The 25,865-nt window shown below is 37.6% G+C and overlaps 2 protein-coding genes across 3 annotated transcripts in view; one reads left to right on the top strand and one right to left on the bottom strand.

The window, feature by feature from the left end:
- LOC139977004 (roundabout homolog 2-like) overlaps positions 1–14,378 on the top strand; it is a 264,174-nt gene extending 249,796 nt beyond the window's left edge. The window contains 12 exon segments of the mRNA XM_071985943.1: positions 932–1,148; positions 1,628–1,933; positions 3,003–3,146; positions 3,491–3,530; positions 3,848–4,074; positions 8,145–8,349; positions 8,351–8,390; positions 9,460–9,577; positions 10,185–10,913; positions 11,578–11,685; positions 12,553–12,708; positions 13,492–14,378. Coding sequence (XP_071842044.1) covers positions 932–1,148; positions 1,628–1,933; positions 3,003–3,146; positions 3,491–3,530; positions 3,848–4,074; positions 8,145–8,349; positions 8,351–8,390; positions 9,460–9,577; positions 10,185–10,913; positions 11,578–11,685; positions 12,553–12,708; positions 13,492–13,505 — 2,304 coding nt within the window. The 3' untranslated portion in view covers positions 13,506–14,378.
- Positions 14,379–18,583: 4,205 nt separating this feature from the next.
- Positions 18,584–24,276, bottom strand: LOC139977497 (ATP synthase-coupling factor 6, mitochondrial-like). Of its 2 annotated transcripts, none has more exons than XM_071986847.1 (4): positions 24,139–24,276; positions 21,812–21,979; positions 19,990–20,114; positions 18,584–19,370 (listed from the first exon to the last, which is right to left on the bottom strand). In XM_071986847.1, the coding sequence occupies exons 2-4, from the start codon at positions 21,970–21,972 to the stop codon at positions 19,339–19,341; spliced, it is 318 nt and encodes a 105-aa protein (XP_071842948.1). In that variant the 5' UTR covers positions 21,973–21,979; positions 24,139–24,276; the 3' UTR covers positions 18,584–19,338. The 2 variants fall into 2 exon arrangements, with proteins under 2 accessions (XP_071842948.1, XP_071842949.1); XM_071986848.1 differs by having other exon boundaries at positions 24,163–24,181.
- Between the last annotated feature and the right edge of the window lie 1,589 nt (positions 24,277–25,865).

Below are 25,865 nucleotides of genomic sequence, written 5' to 3'. Positions count from 1 at the left end.
ACGATTTTTCTAGTAAAATAAGATTATGCTCATGAAAATCATCGTCTGCCAGGAACATTTAAGGACCATGGCCCAGGATCTTCCATGAAGACTGAGCCACCAGACACACCATATCCCCACCCCCCACCCCACACACACACACCTCCCTCAGAAGTAATGCTCAAAATCCACAGGAGCTAACTTAGGCTGTGGGCTTGATGAGCATGTAACAAAAGAACTGTAAGGAAAATAAAATCCATGCAAGGAAAAATCATGTGACCCACTGTATATCTGTCCGTATTTTAATTGGTATTACCTTGACTGACATATCTCTATTGTTCCGGATATCAGTCCGTATTTTAGTTGGTATTACCTTGACTGACATTCTTTATTGTGTCGGATATCTGTCCGTATTTTAGTTGGTATTACCTTGACTGACATTCTTTATTGTGTCGGATATCAGTCCGTATTTTAGTTGGTATTACCTTGACTGACATATCTCTATTGTTCCGGATATCAGTCCGTATTTTAGTTGGTATTACCTTGACTGACATTCTTTATTGTGTCGGATATCTGTCCGTATTTTAGTTGGTATTACCTTGACTGACATTCTTTATTGTGTCGGATATCAGTCCGTATTTTAGTTGGTATTACCTTGACTGACATATCTCTATTGTTCCGGATATCAGTCCGTATTTTAGTTGGTATTACCTTGACTGACATTCTTTATTGTGTCGGATATCTGTCCGTATTTTAGTTGGTATTACCTTGACTGACATTCTTTATTGTGTCGGATATCTGTCCGTATTTTAGTTGGTATTACCTTGACTGACATATCTTTATTGTTCCGGATATCTGTCCGTATAACACTGACATATCTTCATTTTTCCGGATATCTGTCCGTATTTTAGTTTGTTTTCATACGTGATCGTTTTCTTCTTTAATCACGCAGGTGAACCGTTACGCAGCCTACATCGACGGGTACCACATCTCTTACTATCCAACTTACCAGATTACCAAGAAAAAGATCATGACAGTCACAGATAGTCGCAGTCTGGTCCTTACAGACCTTGATCCCTGGAATTCATATACCATCGTAGTTACACCCTTCAATGGCCTCTATAAGGGTACAGAGAGCGACCCTCTCATTGGAGTAACAGCTGAAGATAGTAAGTACTAAGTGATGTGCTGTAAGGTAATTGATGAATGGGGAAGCCTGAATCAGTTGGTAGGCGAGGGGTGGGTCCAGGGTGGTGGTGCATATCCCTTCTTCAACCTCTGTCACCTAAAAATTCTAAAGTATAGCACAACCTTAGGTGAAGACCTAGCTGTAGTCCTAAGCTTATAGTCGAAATATGTCTCAGGATGCAGCCTTTCCCCTTTTTAAAATTCTACTTTCCTTGGGTAAGAGTATCCCAGACCACCCCCCTCCCCCTCCCCCTCCCCCTCCCATTACATGAGAGTTGCTTTCAACAAACCCAGGGCTGCACTGCTCCTTTGATCTGTCTGTGATGAAAGAAGGACATAATGTGTGCTTCTATTGGAGGGTTACATTTATCCCTAGTATAGCTATAAGTTGTAAATTCAATGCAAAGATGTCATTCATACATGTATTCTAAAATGAACATTGGATTACCTCACTTGACAGTTCCCAGGGTATCACCAAGTTCTGTCCAGGTCAGCCCTAATGGGTCCACATCCCTCATCGTCAGTTGGACCCCTCCCTCTGCCAGTCGGGTCAAGGGTATCGTGACCGGGTACTCTGTCTTCTGCTTGAGTAACAGCAGCAATGCAGGCCAGAATAAGACCATTAACGACCCCATCGTGGTGGTGACCCGTATCACCCAACTGACACCATCTGCATGGTACAGAGTATCTGTGGCTGCCCACACCTCAGCTGGCATGGGACCTCTCAGTGCACCTTATGTCATACAGATGCCACCAAGTACCCCAAGTAAGTTGTGGTCATATAACCAAAAGGATACAATAAGGGTGTAATTGATGTGTACATGTGATTAAAGGCTTGAATATAGTTAACAGGGAAGTGTTATTTTGGGGTGCAAGTGTGGTGTTGAGTAGGTGCAATGGTGTTGAGTAGGTGCAATGGTGTTGAATAAGTCAAGAGAGAATATATACAAATCCAGTTAAGGGAAGAAAGTGCAAGGATGGTGTTGAGCAGGTACAATGGTGTTCAATAATTAGAGAGAGAATATATACAAATCCAGTTAAGGGAAGAAATTGCAAGGATGGTGTTGAACAGGTGCAATGGTGTGGAATAAGTCGAGAGAGAATATATACAAATACAGTTAAGGGAAGTTAGAACATAGGAAGCAGAACACATCCTACCCAGTCCATTTGTTATTACATAATTCAGCCATCCTCTATCATGAAAATCAGATAATTCTTAGGATTTTGTTTGGGAAGTTATCTCTGTGACTCTTAAATTCTGAAGACACTTTCAGGAACAACGATGCATGGAACACAGCACGTCAGAACATTAGCAGTCCTTTGACAGTTTGCTTTTAATAGTCTTCTTTTGTAAGCTGTATCGTGGATGGACTTCTTGAAAACATTTAGTTATTACCACTTCATCATATAAAAGACAGGTTCAATGCTGCACATGCAGTGTTAGTAGTTTTTGTCAGTATGTCAAGATGACTCTTCAAAAATTGGAGTTTAATACTATGCAGTAAACTGGGTGTGAAAGTCACAAAGGGAGATGACTGATCAACCTTTGATGATTGATCAACCCTACAGCCTTTATCGGGTTCGGTCATTAATTTACTCATCGCCCCTGTCCCTGTCCCCGTGCCAATAACGACACTTCACTTCAGGACAAAAATCGTTAGATGCTAAAGGTTATCAAGGCCATTCTGATTCTTAGTTCTTTTAACCCTATTGATTTCAATTTTCAAATCAATGGGTGGCTGGTAATTTACATATGCGCATATTCATGACACATAGTGACCTTGCCATTAGTCTTTATTTTCACCTTCTCTCTGTTTTTGATCCTTCTTCCTCAGTACGACCTCCGACCGGTGATGACGAGAACGGGCTAATTATCAAGGTAGTCGGAATCGTAACTCTCATTGCTTTTATCGGTGCAGTGATTCTACTGGTGGTCTTCTGTAGGAAACGGCACGAGAAGTCTGTGGTTGTTACAAAAGGTAATACTGCTTGATGAATGAAAACCATAAATAGGGAGTTACTGCTGGAAAGATTTGACAGTACCTAGGTAACGTGATGCACCTGATGACTTAAAATAGCACTTGGCAGGGGGGGGGGCAAGGGGGGTGGGTGGTGTGAAATGGGGATATGAGATTGGAAAATACTAGATCCGTTATAAATTTATAAATGTTTTATCACACAAGCAATGATCATTGAATTTTCAACTGTGGGATGGTTACATCACAAGTATTTCAATCTTCTTCAGTAGTTGCTTGAAGATTTACAAGTAATAACTTATGGTGACATATCTCAAATTCATCTCATTGTCTCCCTCTCTCCGTAGGATCGTTACATTACGAACCAACATCAGAAGGCATCGGCTTGTAAGTGAAACTTTTTATTATTCGAATTTGATTCCTGGAGCGAATGGGTCTTCAAATTGACAAAACTGGCTCATTCAAAATTCAATTTAACTCATTTTGGTCTAACCGAGTGTTGGTTGGGTATGATTTAAAGAGAGCACAAGAACATACCTGCCTACGATGTGTTCCTTGGCAAAATTGAAGACACATTGTACGAACATCTTTGAATTAAGTTTGGACAGACTTGATTCCTCTTCAGTTTGATTTAAATCACGTTAATAGATGTCAAGTTTGCGAAAAAGATTATCCTATTAAATTTCTCTGCTTCTTTTAAACAGGACCCTAGCACCGCACCTTCACAGCCACCAGAAAGGAGCCCAGCAGCCCCTCCCTCCCATCCCGACAGACGACGCGGAGTCATGTCACGGTAACATCTCCCTCTTGACGACCTTCTCCACCACTAATGGCACCCTCAGCTCAACCGTTGGCAGATATTGGCCAGCAGCACATACACCACTAAACCATGATCAGGCTGGTCCTGCCTATTGGCTCTTAGAGCAACAGGGTTAGCTAACAGCTTTTCATCATCATCCTACTAACACATTCACTCATTTTCCTTAGCTTTTTCCACTTTTTTTATTTATTTATTTTTATTGTGAAAAGTTAGAATCAGCAGACATTTATGGACATTTTCACAAAATTGTAGTCTTCTCTCTTGTCTTTTGTATTTGTATAAAATGGGTGAAAAAAGGCTCCCTTACAACAGGACTTTTGCTTTCCTTTGGAAGGAAGGAATAAATGTAAGGAAGGGCAGGGGAGGGGAGGGTTGGGGGTGGAGTTGGCATTTCACTTTCAATAACTCCTAAAGTATAGTATTTAAATTCCACAGAATTAACATGTTCTGTAGCAGTCAACATTGAAACTTTTATCCCTTTTTACCCCCCTCCTTTCTAAGTTTATCATAAACTTAGAACCTACTGACAAAAATGTCCTAAAGTTGGGGGTGGGGGGTGGGGGGAGGGGAACTCAATGAATATAGTATCTTTCGTGTTCTCCAGTTTGCATTTCTAGAAAGGCAGTAGAGAGATCGTTGATGGGTGAGGAGTTGGTGGTTGACATGAGGTAGTGAGGAGAAAGATTGATCTCTGGCAGGGAGGGGTTAATTGAGAAACGTGGTAGCAAGAACTCCATTCTTGGAGAGAATACATCACCCCATAAAACCATGCCACCTTAAATTTGTGGATAAATTAGGCAACTTCATGATATTGCAGTTCTTTGCGAGCATGTCATTTAAATCAAACCATCTCCAACCAACCAAGAAAATCATTTCCTCTTGCAAGTGTATGATTTCCATTTCCAGTGTACCGCTTTGCTGTGTCGTCATAATTGGCATCACCTCTCCCCCACCCCCTCCCCTCGGTAATCCTGCTAATTTGTAGTCGATTGAAGTGAGAAGAAGGGAAGTACATCCCGTTTCTTATCTTTCTTTAGTTGCATCTATTGAATTCCAAATCCTGAAGACATATCCTCATCCTACTAGACTAATAGTAAGCTTTAGCTACTCATCGCCGGAATCCATCCCCAGGTTAAAACCTGAAATGATTCGTGTTTTTGAATTTTTTTGCATATCCTCCCCCATCAACTCAAAAGGCTGGCAGCTGAACGGAAACAAAAAAGTTTTGAACATTCATGAAATTATTTTAAAAGATCTTTCACTTCCTAAAGGAAGAGAAAAAGGAAAAAGAAAAAGAAATTCAAGCGTCATTATAAAATCACCTTCAAGCTTTCTGAAACTCGCAGCAATTGAAAGAAAAATTATTCCATGTAATTAATTCTCAACTGAGTTGTTTACTGGCTTAGCTCTAAGCCCAGTCATTAGATACTTGTTGAGAAAATGGCCCGCAGGCCGACGATGAAATTCAATCGTCCGATAGCTGAGGGCGTGCATGAAATTTTGCTTCCACCATCCTCCAAATGCTTCTTTAGCAATAAAAAAAATAACGAACCCTAACCTTGAAAGCAAAATGATGAAGAAGTAGGAAAGAATGTAGTTAGTGCTTGTATCGTTAGCTAGATTACACTTTCCAATACCATGTGTAGAGTTACATCTCCTGTTCCACTAGCATATTGTGTACTGCATAAATATATATATTTTTTTTTAAATTAATTTTTATATTTTGTTTTTGTTTTTTTGGTGTCGTAATATTTTGGTGAATGACATGTGTAGTAAAACTGATAGGGTACACTGACCTTGCAGAATACTTTATTCTCTATTTCCAGAGATTATTTTTTTTACAAACGAACCGTGTTCTTTTCTTGAGCAATTTATAGGGTCATCAGTATTGACCACAATTGTAGCTAACAATTTGCTAGAAGTTTTACTAGAGTACTTTCCCGTTTGGCTAATTCTCTAAATTAGTCCTAGCCATCTAGGAGTTTTGAAATAGGTAATTAAATATCTCAGCATGGATAACTACTTTGTGAGTGGCAGTAAAAAAATATGTGACCATTATCTGACATCTAGCATATTTTTAGGCTATAGTGATTAATAATCTAATGTCTACCATAACTTATTTGAATACTGTGTTATTGCCTTGTGGATAAAAAACAAAAACATTATGAGCAGTGGTTTTGGAATAATGGAATGGAGAGAACATATACTGTGGTTGCATAAGGTAGTCATTAATTATGCCTTGAATTGAGTTTGATTGTTCGGGGTGGGGGGGTTGGGGGGATTGGGTGGGGTTTGGTTCAAGACACATTTACATTCTCAGTATGCTGTGTTGCCTTTGTTCCTTCTTATTTAACCTGTTGATATGGTTTGATATAGACTGTAGGTTGGCAAGTATTTTAATCTGTTATGGAACATTCAGTTCTCATCTGCAGTGAGTTCAAATTCGATTTTGCTATTGAGATTTCAGATATATGCTGTTTTAATTTGGATCTTTCTTCATAGATTGAAACAACAGTTGCTATTATCACCATTAAAGTTAAACTTGAAGTCTTGCTTGAGGCCAAGGCCCTCCTTTTACAACTTTTAATCCCTGGTTTTTGGCAATGTGTGAAATCCACACACGAAAGTGTGCACAATTAAAACGATCTCTCCTGGGGCAAGACAGTGCACCACATCCATGTGTCCCATGGGGGACTTCCAATAGGGTGCAGCCACAAACCGGCGCACACAACAATATTGACAAGTTACCTAGCAAGTCCCCATTTATGCACCTGGGTGAAGAGAGGCAATGGATATTAAAGTGCCTTGCCCGAAGACACAGAGTACTGAGCAAACCTTATATCACAAGTCCACTGCCTTCACCAATTGACCACAACCCTCTCTATAATGGAAATGTAAACAGCATCAATCTTGATGCAAAATCAATTTCTCAGAATTTTACCAGTGTGTGGAAGCCAAGGGCGGCGGAAGCACTTTTAATCTGGGGGGGCACCGACATCAAAGGGCACTTTGCAGAAATTCAATTGGACTGATGCAGCCTTATATTTAGTACCCTTTATAACTCTTATTGTATTATCTTATTTGCGTATACACATCACTCCATCAACGCCCACCCCCCCCCCCCCCCCCTGAAGGAAAATATGCATACTAGCACTGCAATATCCAATGTTCAAATTGGGAAACAAGGAACAAGTTTTCTTTTGAGACAAACTGAGGTGAAATCATACAAGTTGCTAATGTATAGGAATCTTCCGAATTAGAGTTTATTTCTTGTTAATATCTTAACAAATTGTTTCCATTCGAAATAGCTTTGAGTTTGACCCACAGAAACTCATTAAACAGTCAGGGGTGTAGCCAGGATTTGAAAAGTTGTATGCACGACTATCTGAGCGGAGCGCCACCATCAGTTGGCGCGGAGCGTACAAGAAAATTTTTTGGTTTTACAAACCCCTCAGATGGCCGGAAACGGCCCTTCCCGAGTGTTCATTCTGGTTCCCTGGCCTCTTGCTAACTTGAGACACCTCAATTTTTATGTAGAAAAAGGGCACATTTTTAACCTGAGGAAAAGTGGGGGGGCACGTGCCCCCTGTGCCCCCCCGGTTCCGCCGCCCTTGGTGGAAGCAAATTTACTGACTTTGTGACAAACTTGGTGTAAAACAAAAGTGAACTTATGGCTTGAATTTTAAAATCACTTCTTTATATCTTCTTCATTCCATGTCATTCACAGATTTAATCACAGAAAAATCTTGAAATTTAAAATCTTCTCTAACCCTCTTGTCATTGTTGTTAAATCAGTTCCTCTTCTCTTGCATCGTATTGTTCATATTATTCTATCTTCCTGTTCATTTGTACAAGAGTGTTGCACACTTTGCTTTATTTTTTTTTTAAATTTATTTCTTTTTCAATATTTAGCTGGTTCAGTAACGTCATGATATAACACATTCTGTACTATATAGATTATCATGATCCTACCAAACTTGGCACACCTTAAGAAAAACTTTCTCATACCCGCAGAATCATGCCTTTAATAATAACATCTCCTGGTATTTCATACAAACCATCAGACTGTACCATAAGCCTGTGGATAATACAGCACTTGGATAATACAGTCCCATCCACTCAATTCTTGAAACAGAATATTCTTAAATTTCATCGTTCTATCAACAAATTTGTCGTTTCAGATCCTTCGTATGCCTCCCAGGGAGGGATGCACAACCAAGCCACCCTTAGCTCCGGGAGCAGCACGCTGAGCGGCCATAGAGCACGATCGCCTGTCTACGCAGTGGTGGACGAAGAGGACCTCACCCAGGACCCACATTGTCCCCACACCCTCCCCATGCACCAGTGTACCATCGTCAGTAACCCGGCCGTCAACACGCTACCCCCCTCAGCCGTACGCATCTACGCAATTGTGTCCTCCACAAAATGTAAGTCAGAAATCCTTCTACAATATGAAGATCTTAAATCTTAAGATGAAAAATCTTAGAAAAGAAAATCTTAAAAGACCTTCAAATTTACTGAGATCTGTGCCTCTGGGGTAAAATGGAAAGAAAAAAGAAAATGTTATTAAAGTTTTTTTTTTGTCTTACATTGGGAACTCCTTACCTGCTGTGAATAATTTACTTAAGCATTTTCCTGTCTGCCCCCAACTACCAGAAGCTTACCACCAAAAAAATAGTTATATGAATCATGTAGAACCCGGCCTAGCCCACCTCTTGCTAGGACCGTTGCAACAATCTGGTCATTCTTTTCCTGTGACTTCTGTTATGCCCAAGTCTGTTTCCAAACTGAAAAAGTTTTGGGCTTTATTACAAGGCCCAACTTACTTGTGATACCTCTACCATGTTTGCTTGGTCTGTTCCTGTTTTCATTCAAAAAGAACTTTTTTAAAATGGTATACTTGTTTAGTTTATAGTAGTAGAAAAAAAAGGTTGAGGAGGGAAACACAAGTCCCCATCAAGGACCCTATAGAAGAGGAAAAAAACACTGAAGACACAAACACTCCGACCCGATTACACTGCTGAAAGTGCTTGTCCAAAGCATTCTTAAATCCATTCACACTACTTGCATGTACAACTTTCTCAGGCAAACCGTTCCACTCATTCACAATCCTATTTAGAAAAAAAGTTATGCAGAATATTAATCCTATTTTGTGACTTTTGGAGTTTATCATTGTGGTGATTTATGTGCTTGAGTTTGTACTGCTGGTATAAAGCAGAATTTAAAACAACTTTTGTCCACATTTTATGTTATATGAAAGATTAGTTAAACCTTATTACGCTGGAATTGCTGGCATGTTTCCTTTCCTGTAAGTGGAATTATTCAATATTAATAATAATCACTTGATAGTTTAATAGGAGAGATTGATATCTTAGTGTGATCGATTGTACAATTTATTCTGAGTAACTCTGCAATGGTTTGGACGTCTGCGGTCAATCACAAATAGCTGTATTGATTGATCGATTAATTGATTTACTTTGTTTATATTCTTTCCAGACTCATTTTGCGACGGCTCCTAAGTGCACATGTGGTAGCAGTAGCAACGACACAGGGTGTTCTTCGGGCACATCTGGATCACAACCCTGCCCCAATGGAACTGCCAGTAAACCAAGCAGTGAGTCTAACCAACAAGGCATGTGGTTCACTCATGCTGTTTGATAGAAATGAAGATAATAATAAGATAATAATAAAAGAAAGAAATGTGTAATCAATAGTGGATGGATTGGTTTAGCAAGTTGAAGTGATGATTACCGTGGAAGACAAGAAGGCATTTGTCATATCTGCCCTCATGCAATGTATATTAAAGTTTCTGTTGAGCAACATCAATTGAATACATGTATTATCTGTATGGAAACATTGGACACCTAGTGGAGTAACATGAAAATTGTAAAATGTTGTAAAAGTGAAAAAAAGAAGAAGAATTGTCATATTGATTTATAGACATGTTTCTCTGTTTGAAAAACAGAAATGGAAAGAAGAAAACAGAATGAAATTCTGAATGGAATGGACTTATTATGAGATTTGTCAAGCGTGTAGGCCGTTAGATAAACAAAGTCAGTTTTGTTGGAATTCGTTTGCGTAATCACGGGTAATTGGCCAATTCCTATCAGATTATCAAACGTTATCTAACCTGAATACGTACAGTATCCTAATTTCTTCGATCGATGTAAATTTTTGACTCAAAACTGATTATTTTTTATATCGATTTTCTTTCTTCGCAGGAGCCAAAAGTAAACCGCACAGGAAGAAGAGATCACAGCGTCTACAGCAGCCACAACAACACCAGCAGAGGCCAGCAAACACCTGGTCAGATTTACTGCCCCCTCCCCCAGAGGAACCGCCCACTGACAACAGGGTACCACCACATATGCAAACTCCACCATATAACTACCACACAGGGTCATCCAACGGGAGTAAGTCATCTCACCACAGCCATCCGCACCATCATCAGCACCCTCACCAACAACAGCAGCAGCAGCAGCAGTACCCTACTCCTCCTCCTCCTTCACAGCCAGTAACTTGCCACGAGTGCATGCAAAAATCGCAAGAAAACATGACGCTACCCGCAATGCATTACCCCCCTCCTCAGTACCCATCCTCCATGCATTACAACCAAAGAACTTTCCCGCATGTCGATGCGTACAGGGGTGGAGGAGGACCCGTGGGTCTCCCGCCCGGCACCAGGATAGACCCTACCTCGGGGAGGGTATTTCAGCCCATCGCCAGGCCTAACGGACAGTACCCGCAGGAAGGGGTCCACTACCCGCAGAACGGCGGCCACCACCCGTCGGAGAACGGTGGCCACCATCTAGCACCGAAACAGGTCTTTGAGGATCCCAGGCACGCTGAAATAGGACAAGAACTCTTACAGTACAATGACTTAATGTCTCAGAGCGAAGCACCCTCAGATAATGAAGAGGGTCACCCTATGCTACCAAGGATAACTCCAGGTATAAATATGTACATGTCACCGTCCCACCCCCCCTCCCCTCCCCCCTCCCCTCCCATAGAGGTGCTTAATATCAAAATTAGTGTGAATCATCATACCATTAAACATACACTTCCTCTTGCTTCTTTCTCAGGCTCAAAGCAACATGTTTTGCACATGATCTCTGGTTTTGCAGCAAAATTTGAACAAATTTTGCTAAATACCAACAAAAATATGCTTTTTATCAATCAAAGAATCAAAGGTGGAGAATTTAATCCCAATAAATAAATTATTTAATGTTTTCCAGTTTATAGATCACTTTCTGTGACAAGCAGTTTTTTCTCTTGATATCTGTTCTTGTGCTCATTAGAAACGCTTGAATTGAAAAAAGAGAGAAAGAAAAAAGCAAACAAAGCGCTGATCCCACCTCAATCATGTACTCTAAACAAAATCATCGCCAACTGCCACCCACCCACTCTACCCACCCACCCCACCACTTCACCCTCTTGGAAAAAGAAAAGGCAATACTGATGCATTAATGACTTGGAATGATTTGAAACTTCTGCCAAGAAAGAAAATAATAAAAATTTAAAATTAACCAAGTGATCCATTCTTCATTTCAAAAAATGTCTTCTTCATTCACAATGGTGGATCTAATTTGTTTGTCATCTTGGCCATTGTTGCAGGGATTTCTGAACAAGGTGGATCCATGCCAGCGGTATCAGAACTATCTGATCTAGATACAGTCAGGGGAGAGGTAGATACAGACTTTGATGGCAGTAGCTACTGTACAGGTGAGTGTTGTTAACCATATAGGTAGATATGCAGTCCTCATTTAAGAATGACTTGTCACATTCCATTTCAAGGAATTTCTATCCAAAAAAAATGAAAAAAAATTAAACAAAAAAGTTTTTTTCAAAAGAAGAAAAAAAAATTACTCAAATTTCCAAATCTTCAATCAAAAGTTTCAATGGTGTAAGAAAGAAACAAAAAAGAAAAATCAGTTTTAAAAAAGGAAAAAAAACTCTTTTGCTAGTTGTCTGGTTTACAATTTTGGTTGACATCTTTGCCAGACAAAAAACTTGTGGGTGGGTGAAATTGTTTGTTCATTTTAAATTGAATGCAACACATTCATTAACTTTTATTTTATATTAATTTGAGAATTAATTCTTGAAAGATTTTGTAAAAAAAAAAAAAAAAAAAAAAGTTTTACTCAAATTTCCAAATCTTCAATCAAACGTTTCAATGGTATAGAAAAGAGAGGGAAAAAAAATTCAGTTTAAATAAAGGAAAAAAAGAAATTTCTTTTGCTAGTTGTCTGGTTTACAAGTTTGGTTGACATCTTTGCGGGAAAACTTTTGTGGGTGGGTGAAATTTGTTGTTCATTTTAAATTGAATGGAACGCATTGAATAACTTTTATTTTATTTTATTTTAATTTGAGAATTAATTCTTGAAAGATTTGCTTATTAATTTCCAGACATTGGCAGGTCAGTACAAATAGATGTGATAAAGCATCTTTTTGGTCATCAAAAGGCATAGAAAAAATCACACAAGCAAAATTACCTTGTTAATTTATCTTGCATGGGGATGTTCAAATTTAAAATTAAGCAATAAACTCTTTTAAATGAAACAATTCTCTCTTTCTTTCCCCCACATCCAGGTTCACTAATGGCTTCTGGTCTCTCAATCGGTGGAAGCTGCGCAGAAGATGAGGCCTCTGAGGGGTCAGAGGAGGGCGAGAGATTCCTTAATGGGTACCCTACGCACCCTACCAACAGTCTTCCAATGGTCACCATTGGTAATGGTATACAAGTAGGTGAGTCGGTGAAACCAGACAGATAAACAAAGCTAGCTACGACAACGGTACCATCAGTTTTCTTGTCTTGGCAAATATATTTATCCTTTTGATCACTGAATGTATCACGCATATCAAATCAGACAAGATTTGTGATTTCTGCCAATCCAATGGTTGTTCAAACTTCGTAGCTGTGGCTCACATGCAGACCTAGAATAAAATGTTTTGAAAACTCTCTCTGGAATTTTTGAATTGTTGAGTTCACACTTTGAGAACATTTTCACAACAATTTATTTAACATAAATGTTTAGAAAAGCTTCAGAGCATGATTCTTTTTCAACTAGCATGAGTGGATTTGGGGGGGGGGGGTGGTTGGGTGGGTGGGAGAAAGGACGATGAAAGCAATGCTAACACTTGCAAATTTCGGAACTTACTGTAGCCTATGACAGAGCTGTCGTGAAAAATAACAAAACTGGTTCATTGCAAGTAAGGTGAGGGGAAGGGTGAGGGAGGGGAGAGAAGGGAGGGGATGGTGCTAGTTCAAGGGAAGAATAAGGTGGTCAGTGAAACATCTGCCATTCCATGCTTTGATGTATTTCAAACCCTGAGTCTGGACCCTAAATTTTTGACCAAATAATGTATGGAAATTATTTGATAACTTGTGAAATTGTATTTTTTTGAAATTCAAGTATCTGTGAAATTAACCTAAAATAAGTGTGAAACTATTTTTTTTGTTCACCATAGACAAGACAAATGTGTGAATCCAAGTCGTAAATTCCTTTTCATTTCTTTTCTCTTTTCCAGGTAGCCAGGTCTGAACCTTTCGTCTTTGTGCAATGATGTATTCATCTAAAGCCCCCCACCCTCCCCCACCCCAGGTATCTCCCTACGCTGTCGGCATCTGCATAGGACAACACATATATATATTGAAGTTTCTTGTTTCTCATTTTCAAGTTTTGGCAGATACAAAGAAGAGTTATGCAAGCGAAATGTTATTTAAATCCAATGTTTTCCGTTATTCTGTTTATTTTTTGTTTTCATTTTCCTTCCTTTATAAAAAATGTCTCTTTGAAAATACATCACAAAACAGGATTGAATCGTTCTTTTTCTTTCTCCATTTTTATTTTTTTGACTTTTTTTTAAAATTTTTGTTCGCCTGTACATATGCCAAGTGAAATTAAATATTTGATGTAGATCACATGGGTATATATACATGATACAGAATGTGCTGTTGACCAAAGATAATTATTTATTAATCCATCACCTTCCTCCTAACAGCAGCACTCTGAGTAACTTTGAGTTCCTTACGTAGTGTTATTATATACTAGTCAGAAATCACAGTTACTTAAAGTGCATGTAGGAAAAAGTGGGGATTTCAATTGCATCTGCGCCTATTACATGTGTATCATATTGCTGTTGAACATGGGAAATCTACTTCAGCCATGCATTTTGAGCTTCTGTTTTTTATACTAGTTGAATGAAAATGTAATTTTCATCAATTGATTTTTGGGGAGGGCGCTGAGGGGGTGGGGGGGGGTGTCAGTTGGAAGAGAAGGAGGTACAAACATAGCACATTCAAAATCTTTTTTTCTTAAAAGAAAGAGTTACACAAGTAACGTAGAGTGCTTAAATGTGGCATTAATCAAAGATTGGGTTGAAAAGTGACAAAAAATGATATATCTGTATATAAATAAATCCTAGTTTAGTTAAGGCACAAGTCAAGCTGGCTACCTCTTTCATAACATTTTGTGAAGAGGCTCTTTGCGATAAATAAAAGTTTATAGTGACTTCTGACCAAGATGTCTGTACGATTGGGACATGCAAACATGAAAAGCAGTGCTTGTGCTATTAATATTCTTTCTAGCATATTTTCGTAGCCATAACAAGCAAAGAATACATTTCATGAAAAGGAATTTCATAATACTCTGCATACATGACAGCATATTAATTGTGTTTACTATCATGTTAAGTGTTTTAGTTGTCTTTAATTTGTGAGGAGAATGTATCTGGTCACATCAGGGACCATTATAAACTTCTTATTATTTAAAGGAAACTTAGAAAACGAGATATTTATTTTTAAAAGTTAATGTGCAGGCTATGTTCAAAATGACCTTTCACCCTGCCTCAGTATTTTTCTTTCATCTGACAGCCTTGAGTATCTGTCAATTCCACGAGTAGCTACAAATGGCCGCTTTTGTTGGAAAGGCGGTTTTCGCATCTTTTTTTTTCTTTTCTATCAAGATCAGTGTAGGCTGCATCAAAGTATGTTGTACTGTGTTAACCGTGTATGTTAGGATACATACTTTACTTTTCTGTACCTCTCCCTTTAGTATAGCCTAGTGTTAAGGGTATAAAGATAACGTTAAATCGTAGTCTTGGGATGTTGAGAGCGTCTTTAACGATAAAAAGCAGTATTAAAAGTGTGAACGACGAAGAACGGACAAGATGAATAAAAAACAAATAATGTTATGCTGCCGTTGCCTGTATTAACTATATTTTTGTGAAGCGTTTGTAGAGAAATTTTAGGAGAAGAGAGAGAAAAAATAAAAGTTATTTCTTCACTTGCCATTACCAACAAATAATATTTTAAAAGACAAGTTATTTTAATATGTTCCATCTGTTTATTTGTTTTTGATATGTATGTAACACGCCTCTTTTAGTCTAGTGATTTTGCAGGTGCTACTTGCATAATTTTGAACGGTTTCTTTGATGCACTTTGATGTCACTTTTTCGTTAACTTTTTTTAAATTTTAAATCGTTGCCTTGATGAGAGGAGTCTAGGTGCGTAGAGCAATGTTTTATCGTGTAATACGCACCATTGATGTCTCTTTCACACAGTTCATCTTAGATTTTGACAAGAAAAAGACCAAAAAAAACCAGAAGTACAATAAAAGAGTGATTACGTTGTCGATGTTTTGCTTTGTTGGGAGAAGAGAGCAGAGCAAGTTAAATATTGTTTGTATTACACCCAGGTATCATTATATTCCATATGCTTCCTGCTTTTAAGAAGTCGTACTGAAATGGGTTCTTGCTTACCAAGATCAGATTAAGTTAAGTTTTACCTATCCATAACATTTGGTAGGAGATTATTGAGCGTGATTAAATTTAAAATGTTGAGCTTGCGGTAGTCTTAAATTGTAGAGAAAAGATGTGCTTAGCGATGATGCTTTGTTTTACAGACTGGGCTAGTCGTAAAGTGTAGTAGAGGAATGAATGTGCTTAAATTTATCTGTATCCACTGATTTCACAAGATTAAAAGGAATGCAGTAATACCTTCAAAATATGGTAAAATAGATGAAACTCTGAACATATTTAAATTCTTCGCTACACATTTAGATGTAGTTTGAACGATGAAATAATTATAAATGAGTGCTACCCATACTGGAGAGGTTGTTTGCATTTTGCCCCATTCTAAATTTAGGGAGCAATGTAGTAATCACCTGTTATGTTGATGAAGTAAACAGAGTTTTATTTATAAACTGAGGATCAAGCAAGGGTGGGCCTGAGGGAGATCTTTTTTTTTGTGAGAACAGATATACAGAGTGGGCTGGCCTTTACTCTTTATTTTAAGTCTTGTATTGTAAACCATGAGAAAAATGGTCACAAATTGCAAAATTATTTCAAACAAATGTTCAAGGGTGGGGGGGGGGGGGTTGATTCTTTTTATTTTTCTGAGTTAGTAAAGGATGAAACGATTTGTTACAGACACTGCCTCGTTAAAAAATACCATGGAAGTCTAAATAATGGAGAAAAACTGAATTAAAATAGTTGCGGTCCTGAGTGACCGAACAACCAAACACCAGCAATGCTGGAAAGGAATCGAAATGGGACAGAATACTTTGAAACTAAAGTGTGGTATTATCTGTAAAAAACCTTAACAACATGATATTCTGCCATGTCATCTTTAGGAGGGGTGTGGTGTCCTAGTGAATGGGGTGTCCTAGCTATTTGAAGATACTGGAATGCCAAAAAATATGAATAATTTATATTTTGCTTTCTATCAAGCAAGGTTATGCTTCCAATATATATCTAGTCAGATGCTATCCAAAGAAAAGTTATAAAACTTTTAAAAACCGATATTATATTATTAAGCACTTGTCACCTACCGAATATTTCTACCTGCATTTATGATATATAGGTATAGGGTTATATTAAAAGAGAAAAGTTTTTAAATTCTACAGCACAAGTTTATGCACAATCTCTTATTTAATTATTGCTTTTGTGCATTCTGTTTTTGAAAGAAAAAAAGTGTTTGTCTCTGTTCATTATATATTTTTTTTTCTTTTTTGTATTTGCTTAATTAAAAAAAGTAGAGTTTGAGCAAAAGTATGTAAAATATTTAATAAAAAAAAAAGTTAAAAAGTTTTTGCAGCTTTTTGTATGTTGTATATGATTGGGGTTGTATCAAATTTACCTGATGGAAATATTAAAATGTAAATGAGTATCCATGAAAAATATATCCAATTGTTTGTCTTTTGTTTGGTATTTGTCTGAATTTTTCCTTAAAAATAAACTGACTTTTTACTAGGCCATACTATGCCATTTTACATTCCCTCCCTTTAAGGTTTCACGGTCCACATAATTTCCCCATTGGCCTATCCATAAGATCTTCAAACTAATTTGCAATGGCGGAGCCCCCCCCCTCCCCCTGACAGACTTGAATGGACTGCTGGTGCCCTTTTCAGCTTTTTACCACTTTTTTACTTATTCACGATTATTGACTTTGTTATTGGGCTATCATCTACCTATTGACATTTGTCAAATTTCTGACAAAATGGTGATGACACCTATTTATTCTTCGTTTATCTGCAAATTAGCAAGGCCCGAAAGGGTCATTTCCGGCGATCTAGGGAGTATCTTTAAACAAAAATTCTGTACGCTCCGCGCCAACCTGTGACGGTGCTCCGCTCAGATAGTGTCGAACGTGCCCCTACAGAACATTCTCGACCCCCCCCCCCCTGACCAATACCCCTAGCTCCGCCACTGCTTATTTGGGTAGCTGACAGGTTAGCCGTTATTTTTCTGTATGATAGATAAATGAAGAACTTTAACTTGTGAAAACAGAAGTTATACATCAGTGGAATCCAACCTTCTTCCCTCATGGGGTTACTCCTTCGCTGTACTAAAACTGATATTTTTTTCTCCAACATCATGACTTAATATTCGGAAGTTAAGCCAAAGTCGTGTTCGTTTTTGTTTCCAAACCATGCGTGGGGTCAGTGGCGCCCAAGTTCTGATTACCTGCTACTCAATAACAATCTTTTAGTCCCTATTAAATGATAGACAAAATTTAATGAAAATATAGTAAATATTTTAAAATTTAGTTCCATAGAAGTGACTGAACTTAAGCACTAGAAATCCGTAGTGGACATCCAAAATCAAATTTGAGAATTTTCATACTTTGACCAAATTATTTTGTAAGGGGGAGGGGGTAGGGTTGGCTGTGGTCAGATGTCAAGGACAAATGGGGATGAGTGGCATACAAGGATGCTTTGTGGTTTAAAGTTTATCTAAAGAGAACTTGTCTTGGTTCTTAGAGTTTATTTAAACAATGGATCAACTTCACAATTTAGGTCTGCACCAAGTTGTTGATGTCGTCTTCGATTTAGCCATTAACGAGCTTGCCAAATATGTAACATTTAAAAGGAGATTATCCTGAAGACCAGATTAACTATAGCAAGATTACTGACTTTTCTTGTAGATTTATAATTCATCCTTTATGTTGCATTACAAGGAAACAGCTATTGGGCTGATGCTGAAACTGCACCACTTACTCTTGCGGACAGGCCTATTGGTCACTCCGATTCATCAACTGGTACAACCTGGCACTTGAATGATGAGTGTAAAGAAGAATAGTTTAAATACATATCCCAAAGAATAGACAACACATACAGACTTTTATTCTCTCTTTTATTCATCAACTGAAGCTACAATATAAAGTGTTTGCAATCTGTCCAAGAAGTTTCCTATTACGGTAAATATTGACATTGTCACCACCAACTTTTCCTATACACTAATGAGTCTTCAGAAAGGATAGGGCAATTACTGAATGATGCTCGAATCCTACCAGTTAGGACAATTCTTCAATGCTGATACCCATCTGTACTGTTATCAAATATAAACAACAACAATATTTAAACTGTTCAAAGTGTCAGTACAGATTCTTTGAAGCAAGATATGAAAATATTATACATACAAACAAATCCCAACTTGATCTCTATGTCTCTGGTTATCTATACTAGACATGCCAACAGCACCTTGTACAAGTTCATTCTCCATATTAATCATTAACATAAGAAGATAATGCTCCAGCAAGCTATGATCATAGCTTTTGTACACACTTAATGCGGCCTAAATCAAAAGTTCTTGCTATAATATTCTGTTCTTCAAATTGGAACTCCTTTACTATAAACTTCTTGATCTTCAGTAGGTAGGTACAGGGGTCATACAGATCAGGGGTCAGGTGTTTCGATCGTTGTGCACTCTATTCTCAATCTTGTCATTCTTCTCGGCCAGGCGTGGTGAGTAAAAGAGAGAACTCAACAAACTATATTTAGACATTTGGTATTTTTTCTTTCTCTTTTCAACCTAGATATAGATTTTAAAAGTGTCCATGAATATTGATCACATCATTCTCCATTCTGAGGCAGTTTAGGCATCCTTCTTGGCCTCAAAGTCAATTTCTGAAAAATATGGATAAATAAATATATATAAATAAATAAAGAAACAATGAGCATAAACATATATATTTACTCAGTCCTCCTTTAGAAATAAAGGGAAGCTGTTTCCTTTTTCTTTTCTTTTTTACTTTTCCCAATATGTATGAATGGAGGGTTACAAAACAGAACAGAATTTTTTTTTTACACTGCCACACACAGATATGGCAGGCTAACAGACACCACACATCCAGTTGTTAACTCAAACTAGGTGTTATTGTCTTTCGTTTAAAGTAGGTATACTCACCCAAAGCTAACTTGATCTGGTATGGCATCCTAGATGCAAACTGGCCACAATGCTACACACAAAGTTTACAATTTAAGCAGATTAATGTTCTCTAGTTAACGACTATCATAATCACTCACACATGTGATATTTAAAATACACTTTCCCAGCAATTTGCTGCATTTTGAAATAATATAATGGTAGAGAACAAAGAAAAACCAAATGGTAGGAAGAAGTAGTTATTTTGAGAAGAAAAAGGAGGAAATGGGACCAAGAAGGAAAATGAGGTTTTTCTTCACAGCCTAACTGCCTTTACTTAAGTGACATAGGGATTTAAACACAATTTACGTGAAATCTCACCTTTGAACTGAAATTCTGGAAATTTTGTTAAGTCTCCTCCTCCATATAGTTTTTTTAACTTAGCTGATTCAGCTTCAAAGTCTTTCTGGCTCTGTGCATCCATCTGAATTTTACCAGCAGCACTCCTACAGGGAAAACAAATGTCAGAAATGTCAAACAAATATATAAATCAATATATATCAAATTACATAACTGCTGAATGTGTTATGTTTTACCTCAAGCTGACCAAGCTTGTGTAATGTTTACGATTACAATACCTGGATACTCCTCAGTCTGATGGGATCCTTACCAGATCTCAACAAACCTTTAAAACATCATGGTTAACTAACAATAATGAAAGGCATATATATATATAATATATATATATGCAGGGATGTGCCCACGCTGGGCGGCACATGGCAGCCCCGCCCAGCACTAAAAATTACCGCCCAGCAGTGTCTTAAAAATTGTGAATCCCGCCCAGCAGTTTTTTCACCTAAAATCCTGACATTCCTAACAATATATTCATATCTTCAACATAAATTGGGCCTAGCCTATGCCAAAATCATACAGACTAATAATGCATTACTTATGGCTCTCAATCAGTCCCTTGTAAAATCTCTTTGAAAGAAACTAATAACTTTTACCAGGTACGGAATATATGTCACTAAAAAAATATAAAATATAAAAAATTGTAAATTGTTGGCAAAACTAGTGTAAGTGCTTATAAAGCTACACAAGTGCCAGCATTTGGCATCTGAGCACCTTCAAAAATCGGACGGCGATCAGTATACCCAGCACTCAGGAAATCCTGTGCACATCCCTGTATATGCATTTCATTTTGTTAGTTAACAATGATATTTATATACAGTATGGTTTAGCAAAGAGTATTAGCTGCTCTTGTCCACATTTGGGTTCTTTACAAATTAAAATTTACAGTAATATGATCTCCTGTCTAAAACATGTCTAAAACATCTAAACCTGTCTAAAACATCTCAAACAATCAGTGAATAACATACTGTAGAATCACAATTATAAATGCATATATAAAATGACCTTTGTCCGATTGCATTTCTGTATGCTTTAATTTCCTACAGGCTTTGCAGCGAGTTGGTACTTGTACTCCATCATATAAAGTACCTGTACACATACTTGCCTTCATGGATTGTACCCATAATCGTACTGAGGCATTTTTGAAATCTAGTATTTACCTTATACTTCAAGATTTATTTCTCTTACTCTCTCTTAGTGCCATGTGCCTGTAGTCTAATCCATGCAAAGGGAACCTCTGCTTGTACTTATGTTGCTGAACTCAACTACAAGTCTAATAAATATGCATGCCAAAATACCATAGGTCTATACTACATGTAACTTATAATGGACAGTGACCCCTGTACAGTACACAATCAGTTATGTATGTACACTATTCCCTGATCTTTCCACATAGCATTTCTGTTTGCAATATCCTACAGATACATGCTTAAACTGCCGAAAGGTCTCATACACAAATATTGAACATGTTAAAAGAACTTCTGCACTGCTTACTTACAAGTTTGCTTCAATTTCCTGATGTTCTCCACAGAAAATTTCTGAATGCAATATTATCTATAGAGACAAGCTTAACTACCATCATTGCTACAAGGTCTCATCACACTAATTTTGAATAATGTAAAATCAACCTCTGCACTGCATACTTACTATTTTGCATATTCCCTGATCTTCTCCACATAGAATTTCTGTATACTACAGTATCCTATCAATAGATGCTAATAAACCATCACTGCCACAGGGTCTGATACAAGAATCTGAAACGTTAATGAACCTCTGTACTGTATATACTTACAATTTTGCATATTCCCTAATCTTGTCAATGTAGAGCTTCTGCACACTATCTGTAGGAGCATTTGTTTTAGCCATGGCAACACTTGTAACACCTATATTTCTTCTTAAACTGTGGCTGATTAGTGTCTTGGCACATGGTGCCACTCTGGTGATGTTCTGCATGGTGAATCTATGTGAAATAAATAACATTAAATTTGGAATTAATTATAATGCATTATCAATTGTTTATCCAGACTGCCACATCTGCATCAGTTACCAAGCTCGTAAAAGAAAACAAAGAACATTTTTTCAATACAATATTAGTTTTAGGAGGCATGTACTCTTCACATAGTCACAGTCTATGAAGTACTAACCGCTTCTCTCAGTAATAACACTCCTTCATAATTTATGGTATACCCGTCTACAATGGTGTTTGTTGAGCCCATGACTAATTTTTCATGAAATGTCCATCTTTTAATATTAATTCTGTGACCTGTTTTAGCTTTTAAGAGTTCTGCAAACTACATGTTTGATGTTGGAACGGTTTTGCAATTCAATAGAAATCCTATTTGAAGAATTTTCACAGATTTTACAGCTTGATGATGTGTCAGAACAGGTGCATTGCTCACCATCAATTTTCAAATACTTTAAGCTACTTAACACAAAATAGTACTGCCAGCAATCAATGTAGGCCTATGTGTCTGCTGTTAGTGAAATTGAATCAATGGACGGGTGGTCAAAATTACAACCATGTAAAAAATGTCTTAAACAATAAGCATCAGTAAGTCTAATAATAAAATCAACAATAAGTGATTTGAAATGTCATTACCCTACTGGAATTACAATGATAAAGTCACCACAATCAGGTAAATTATTGACTACAAGACCTGCATACTTAGCTGGGTAGTTATATAGTCAGTATTGCGAAGTTCGGCATACTGCAAAGTTTCGGACACCCTAAGAAATACACGATTTCACCATGAAAAACTACAGGAAGAGCCAAATTTCACCAAAAAGTACGAAGCTACAGTTATTTTCTCTCCAAAATGACCCGTGTGCAAGAAATTACTGACATATTTGTCAACAAAATGACGAAGATCTATGAAGTCTGTTATAATTACTGAAAGAGCAACTGCGCCACCAATTTTATCACCAGCGCCACACTGTGGGTTGCGCGTCCGAACTTCGCAATACTCTAGCAAAGAAATACCAGTTCCACAATCACGAAGAATCTTCTTGGAAAACAACGTGAAAACAGTTTGCAGGAAAGAAAGTTTGGCCGTGTATCGTACTATAACACAATTCTCCCACCATATGAAGTATATTTTCTGGTGAATTATACCAGAAGATTTAGTTTTGGGGTGTTTTAAGTCTTAAGTGTCCGAACTTCGAAGTCACCATGCTACTACTAATTACTGAACCAAAAATTAACAACACCAATAACCTTACTGATGCTCACAATGCCAATTGGAATTATCCCTATAGTTGTTTCACAAATATCCCACATGATTTTTTATTTTGGCCTAACTTTAGAATCCGTACCATATGAATGGGAAAGCTTACTAGGGGCTAGGAATTAGGGTTAGGAAGTAGGGAATAGGGTTAGGAAGTAGGGTTTAGGAATGGTACAGATTCTTGATTAGTACCTTGATTTTTGACTGGGATCGAGAATCATTTAGAAAAAAATTATGATGATAGGTAAGAACTGAGAATGACAGGGTCTAACTAACACCAAAAATTAGTGGCAAGTTCATTCCTGTGATGTATTTAGAAAACCAACAGTTAGGCCTAAATCAAGCTGCTATGGTTTTACTCTGAACCAAGTTTGATGGAAATTTCTGAAAATTTTGGTTGCACAGTAAGTATTTTTCTTCCTGATTCACTGATCAAGTTTGACACAGAAGAAACTGACCATTTGCATTCTTCTAATAACTTTTGGTTTAAACTTTTGTTATCCTGGTGTTAGCATGACTGTAGCCTAGCCAAATTTCCTCTTCAATCAAGCCTAGCCCAACACTCAACAGATAATGCTTAAATTTGTTGCAAACGGTGTAGACTACCTTTGACTAGGAACTTATATAACAGGAAAAAACGTAGGTTTGAGAATGTAACCATGCAACTAATGTAAGGCTTAGGCTCGGCCTAGCCTTTATAACATTTACTTAAAACTTAGCGTTAGGCTACACAAGCTATGAAGGGCACACACTCGAGTCCATCTGAAGCTCGATGGGACAGTTCGCTAATTTTATCGGGATTGCATGAATGAGAATAACACAATGACATGAACAGCTAAAATGTATCAACCATTACTGATTATTATATGTCCAAACAGACAAAATATCCACTTACAATAGGACCCTATGAACGACGCACCGTGAAAGCTAGTAATTCACGTACAGCTGGGCCTAAGCTAAAGTTATGTAGTATTACAATGGTAGGCTACTTCACGATGTGCTTAGAATACAGTCATTGAGATAAATAGGTGGCGGTATTCGAAATTCAACAATCCAAACTTACAATCCCATGTGAAATTATGATAATAATTATATTTACATAGACAAATGGCACCCAATTAAGTTGGTGAAAATTCTATCGCCCAAACTTGGTTGCGATCGCCATGACTATTCAGAGAACGCCTGGTTGCTTTATAAATTAAAACAAAATTTAAAAATGGAAAATCAACCACATGTTACTTGCTGAGTTGCACTTTCTTTTCATGCAAGGCATGGAATATCTCAATGGAGAAATGATAATGGTTTTGGTAAATTCGAGGTAGAAGTCAATATTTCTTTCACACAGTCCTGGTTTAAAAAAACGAAAAGGGGTATATACCTGAAGGGGATTGAAGTCAGTTTATTGGTGGTCGTCGTGCCTAAAGTGGTAGGGTTCATTTGAACCCATGAGAAAGAATTCAAAAGACTAAATGATCGTAGCAGGAGTATTCCGGTACTATCCGGCCTATTCGTGAAATGTATCTCTAGAAGATTAATGAATTAGCTGGTTTCATTTGGGTCGATTTGCTTCTCAAAGGGTGTTTTTTTTACTGAGGAGGGGACAGTTATAACATGGAGTCCTTTCAGGGATTGATTCAACACAGTTGGGCAAACCACGCTGCCAACGGGAAATTTATTCTCTCTGCGCCCTTCCAGAGGACTTTCAAAGTCTTCCGAATGCGTACATTAAGAAAAGGTGTTCTAATCAATGAGTTGCCGTTTTTTAACTTGTTTGTGTGTTGTTTTGCGGGCTATAGTATTAACGAAATATTTAAAGGACCGGAAGGAGGGGAAGGTTCTGTTGTGACAAGGTCTCCAAAAAGCGCTCCAAGCCCACCCCAAGGGCCCTGGCTTCATAAGGTTCACCCTGAAAGGGTATTTACATGGAGAGGCAGTGATGGGACTTGTGATTTTGATTTGCATATAGGCAAACCACAAAGTTACTTCAAAAGTTTCCAACAAAGTGGATCCACACAAAACCTACTTAAATATTACGTATTTGATCGGTCACCAAAAGAATTGCACAGTTTCAGTCGCCAACTTCTTTTTATTTAGTTATCAACTAAAGGATATTTCTGGAATGAGAAGATGGCACATGGTACTCACATAAGAGTAAACTTTTGCGATCAACAAACTAATCCGCATCGTAAACTTTATCAGGATGATGCTGCGTCAACAAATACTCACACAAAAAACATAATGCACGCATTTCATAAGATTTACGTTTTTTACATGTATTCCAGTTTCAATCATGGTGAGCTAATTTTGCAAGTAATACCATAACAAATAACAATAATTTCAAATCAACTTTTAAGGAAATAAATAGAATTCCTTGCATTAAATTGAAAAGTTTGTAAAACATTTATTGTTGACTGACGATATATGGCAAGAAATTTGCCAGAAATTGCTACTTTTCTTGTAAAAGTTTACTTCCCATAGGCGTAAGAACTGGAGGCAAGGGGCGCCAGGGAGGGGGAGCTCCCCAGGTTTGGAGGTATAAAATAATGTAATACGGTAAATACGAAAAAGGTTGTTTGTAGTTATGTGCAGTGGCGCGGCTAAGGGGGAGGGGGTCACTGAGGA

This window comes from Apostichopus japonicus, chromosome 12 (genome assembly GCF_037975245.1).
Source record: "Apostichopus japonicus isolate 1M-3 chromosome 12, ASM3797524v1, whole genome shotgun sequence".
Classification (NCBI taxonomy): domain Eukaryota; kingdom Metazoa; phylum Echinodermata; class Holothuroidea; order Aspidochirotida; family Stichopodidae; genus Apostichopus; species Apostichopus japonicus.
Note: the sequence above shows the minus strand (reverse complement) of the source record. Positions and strands in the feature narration are given on the sequence as shown.

What these genes read in the sequence shown, in the direction of transcription:
- LOC139977497 (XM_071986847.1), bottom strand. Translation starts at nt 21,972, where the DNA reads ATGCAGAACATCACCAGAGTGGCACCATGTGCCAAGACACTAATCAGC. An exon ending in ATTAGGGAATATGCAAAATT is followed by an intron (nt 20,115 to 21,811) that starts GTAAGTATATAC and finishes TTTTCCCTGTAG; the next exon opens with GAGTGCTGCTGGTAAAATTC. An exon ending in TCCAGAATTTCAGTTCAAAG is followed by an intron (nt 19,371 to 19,989) that starts GTGAGATTTCAC and finishes CATATTTTTCAG; the next exon opens with AAATTGACTTTGAGGCCAAG.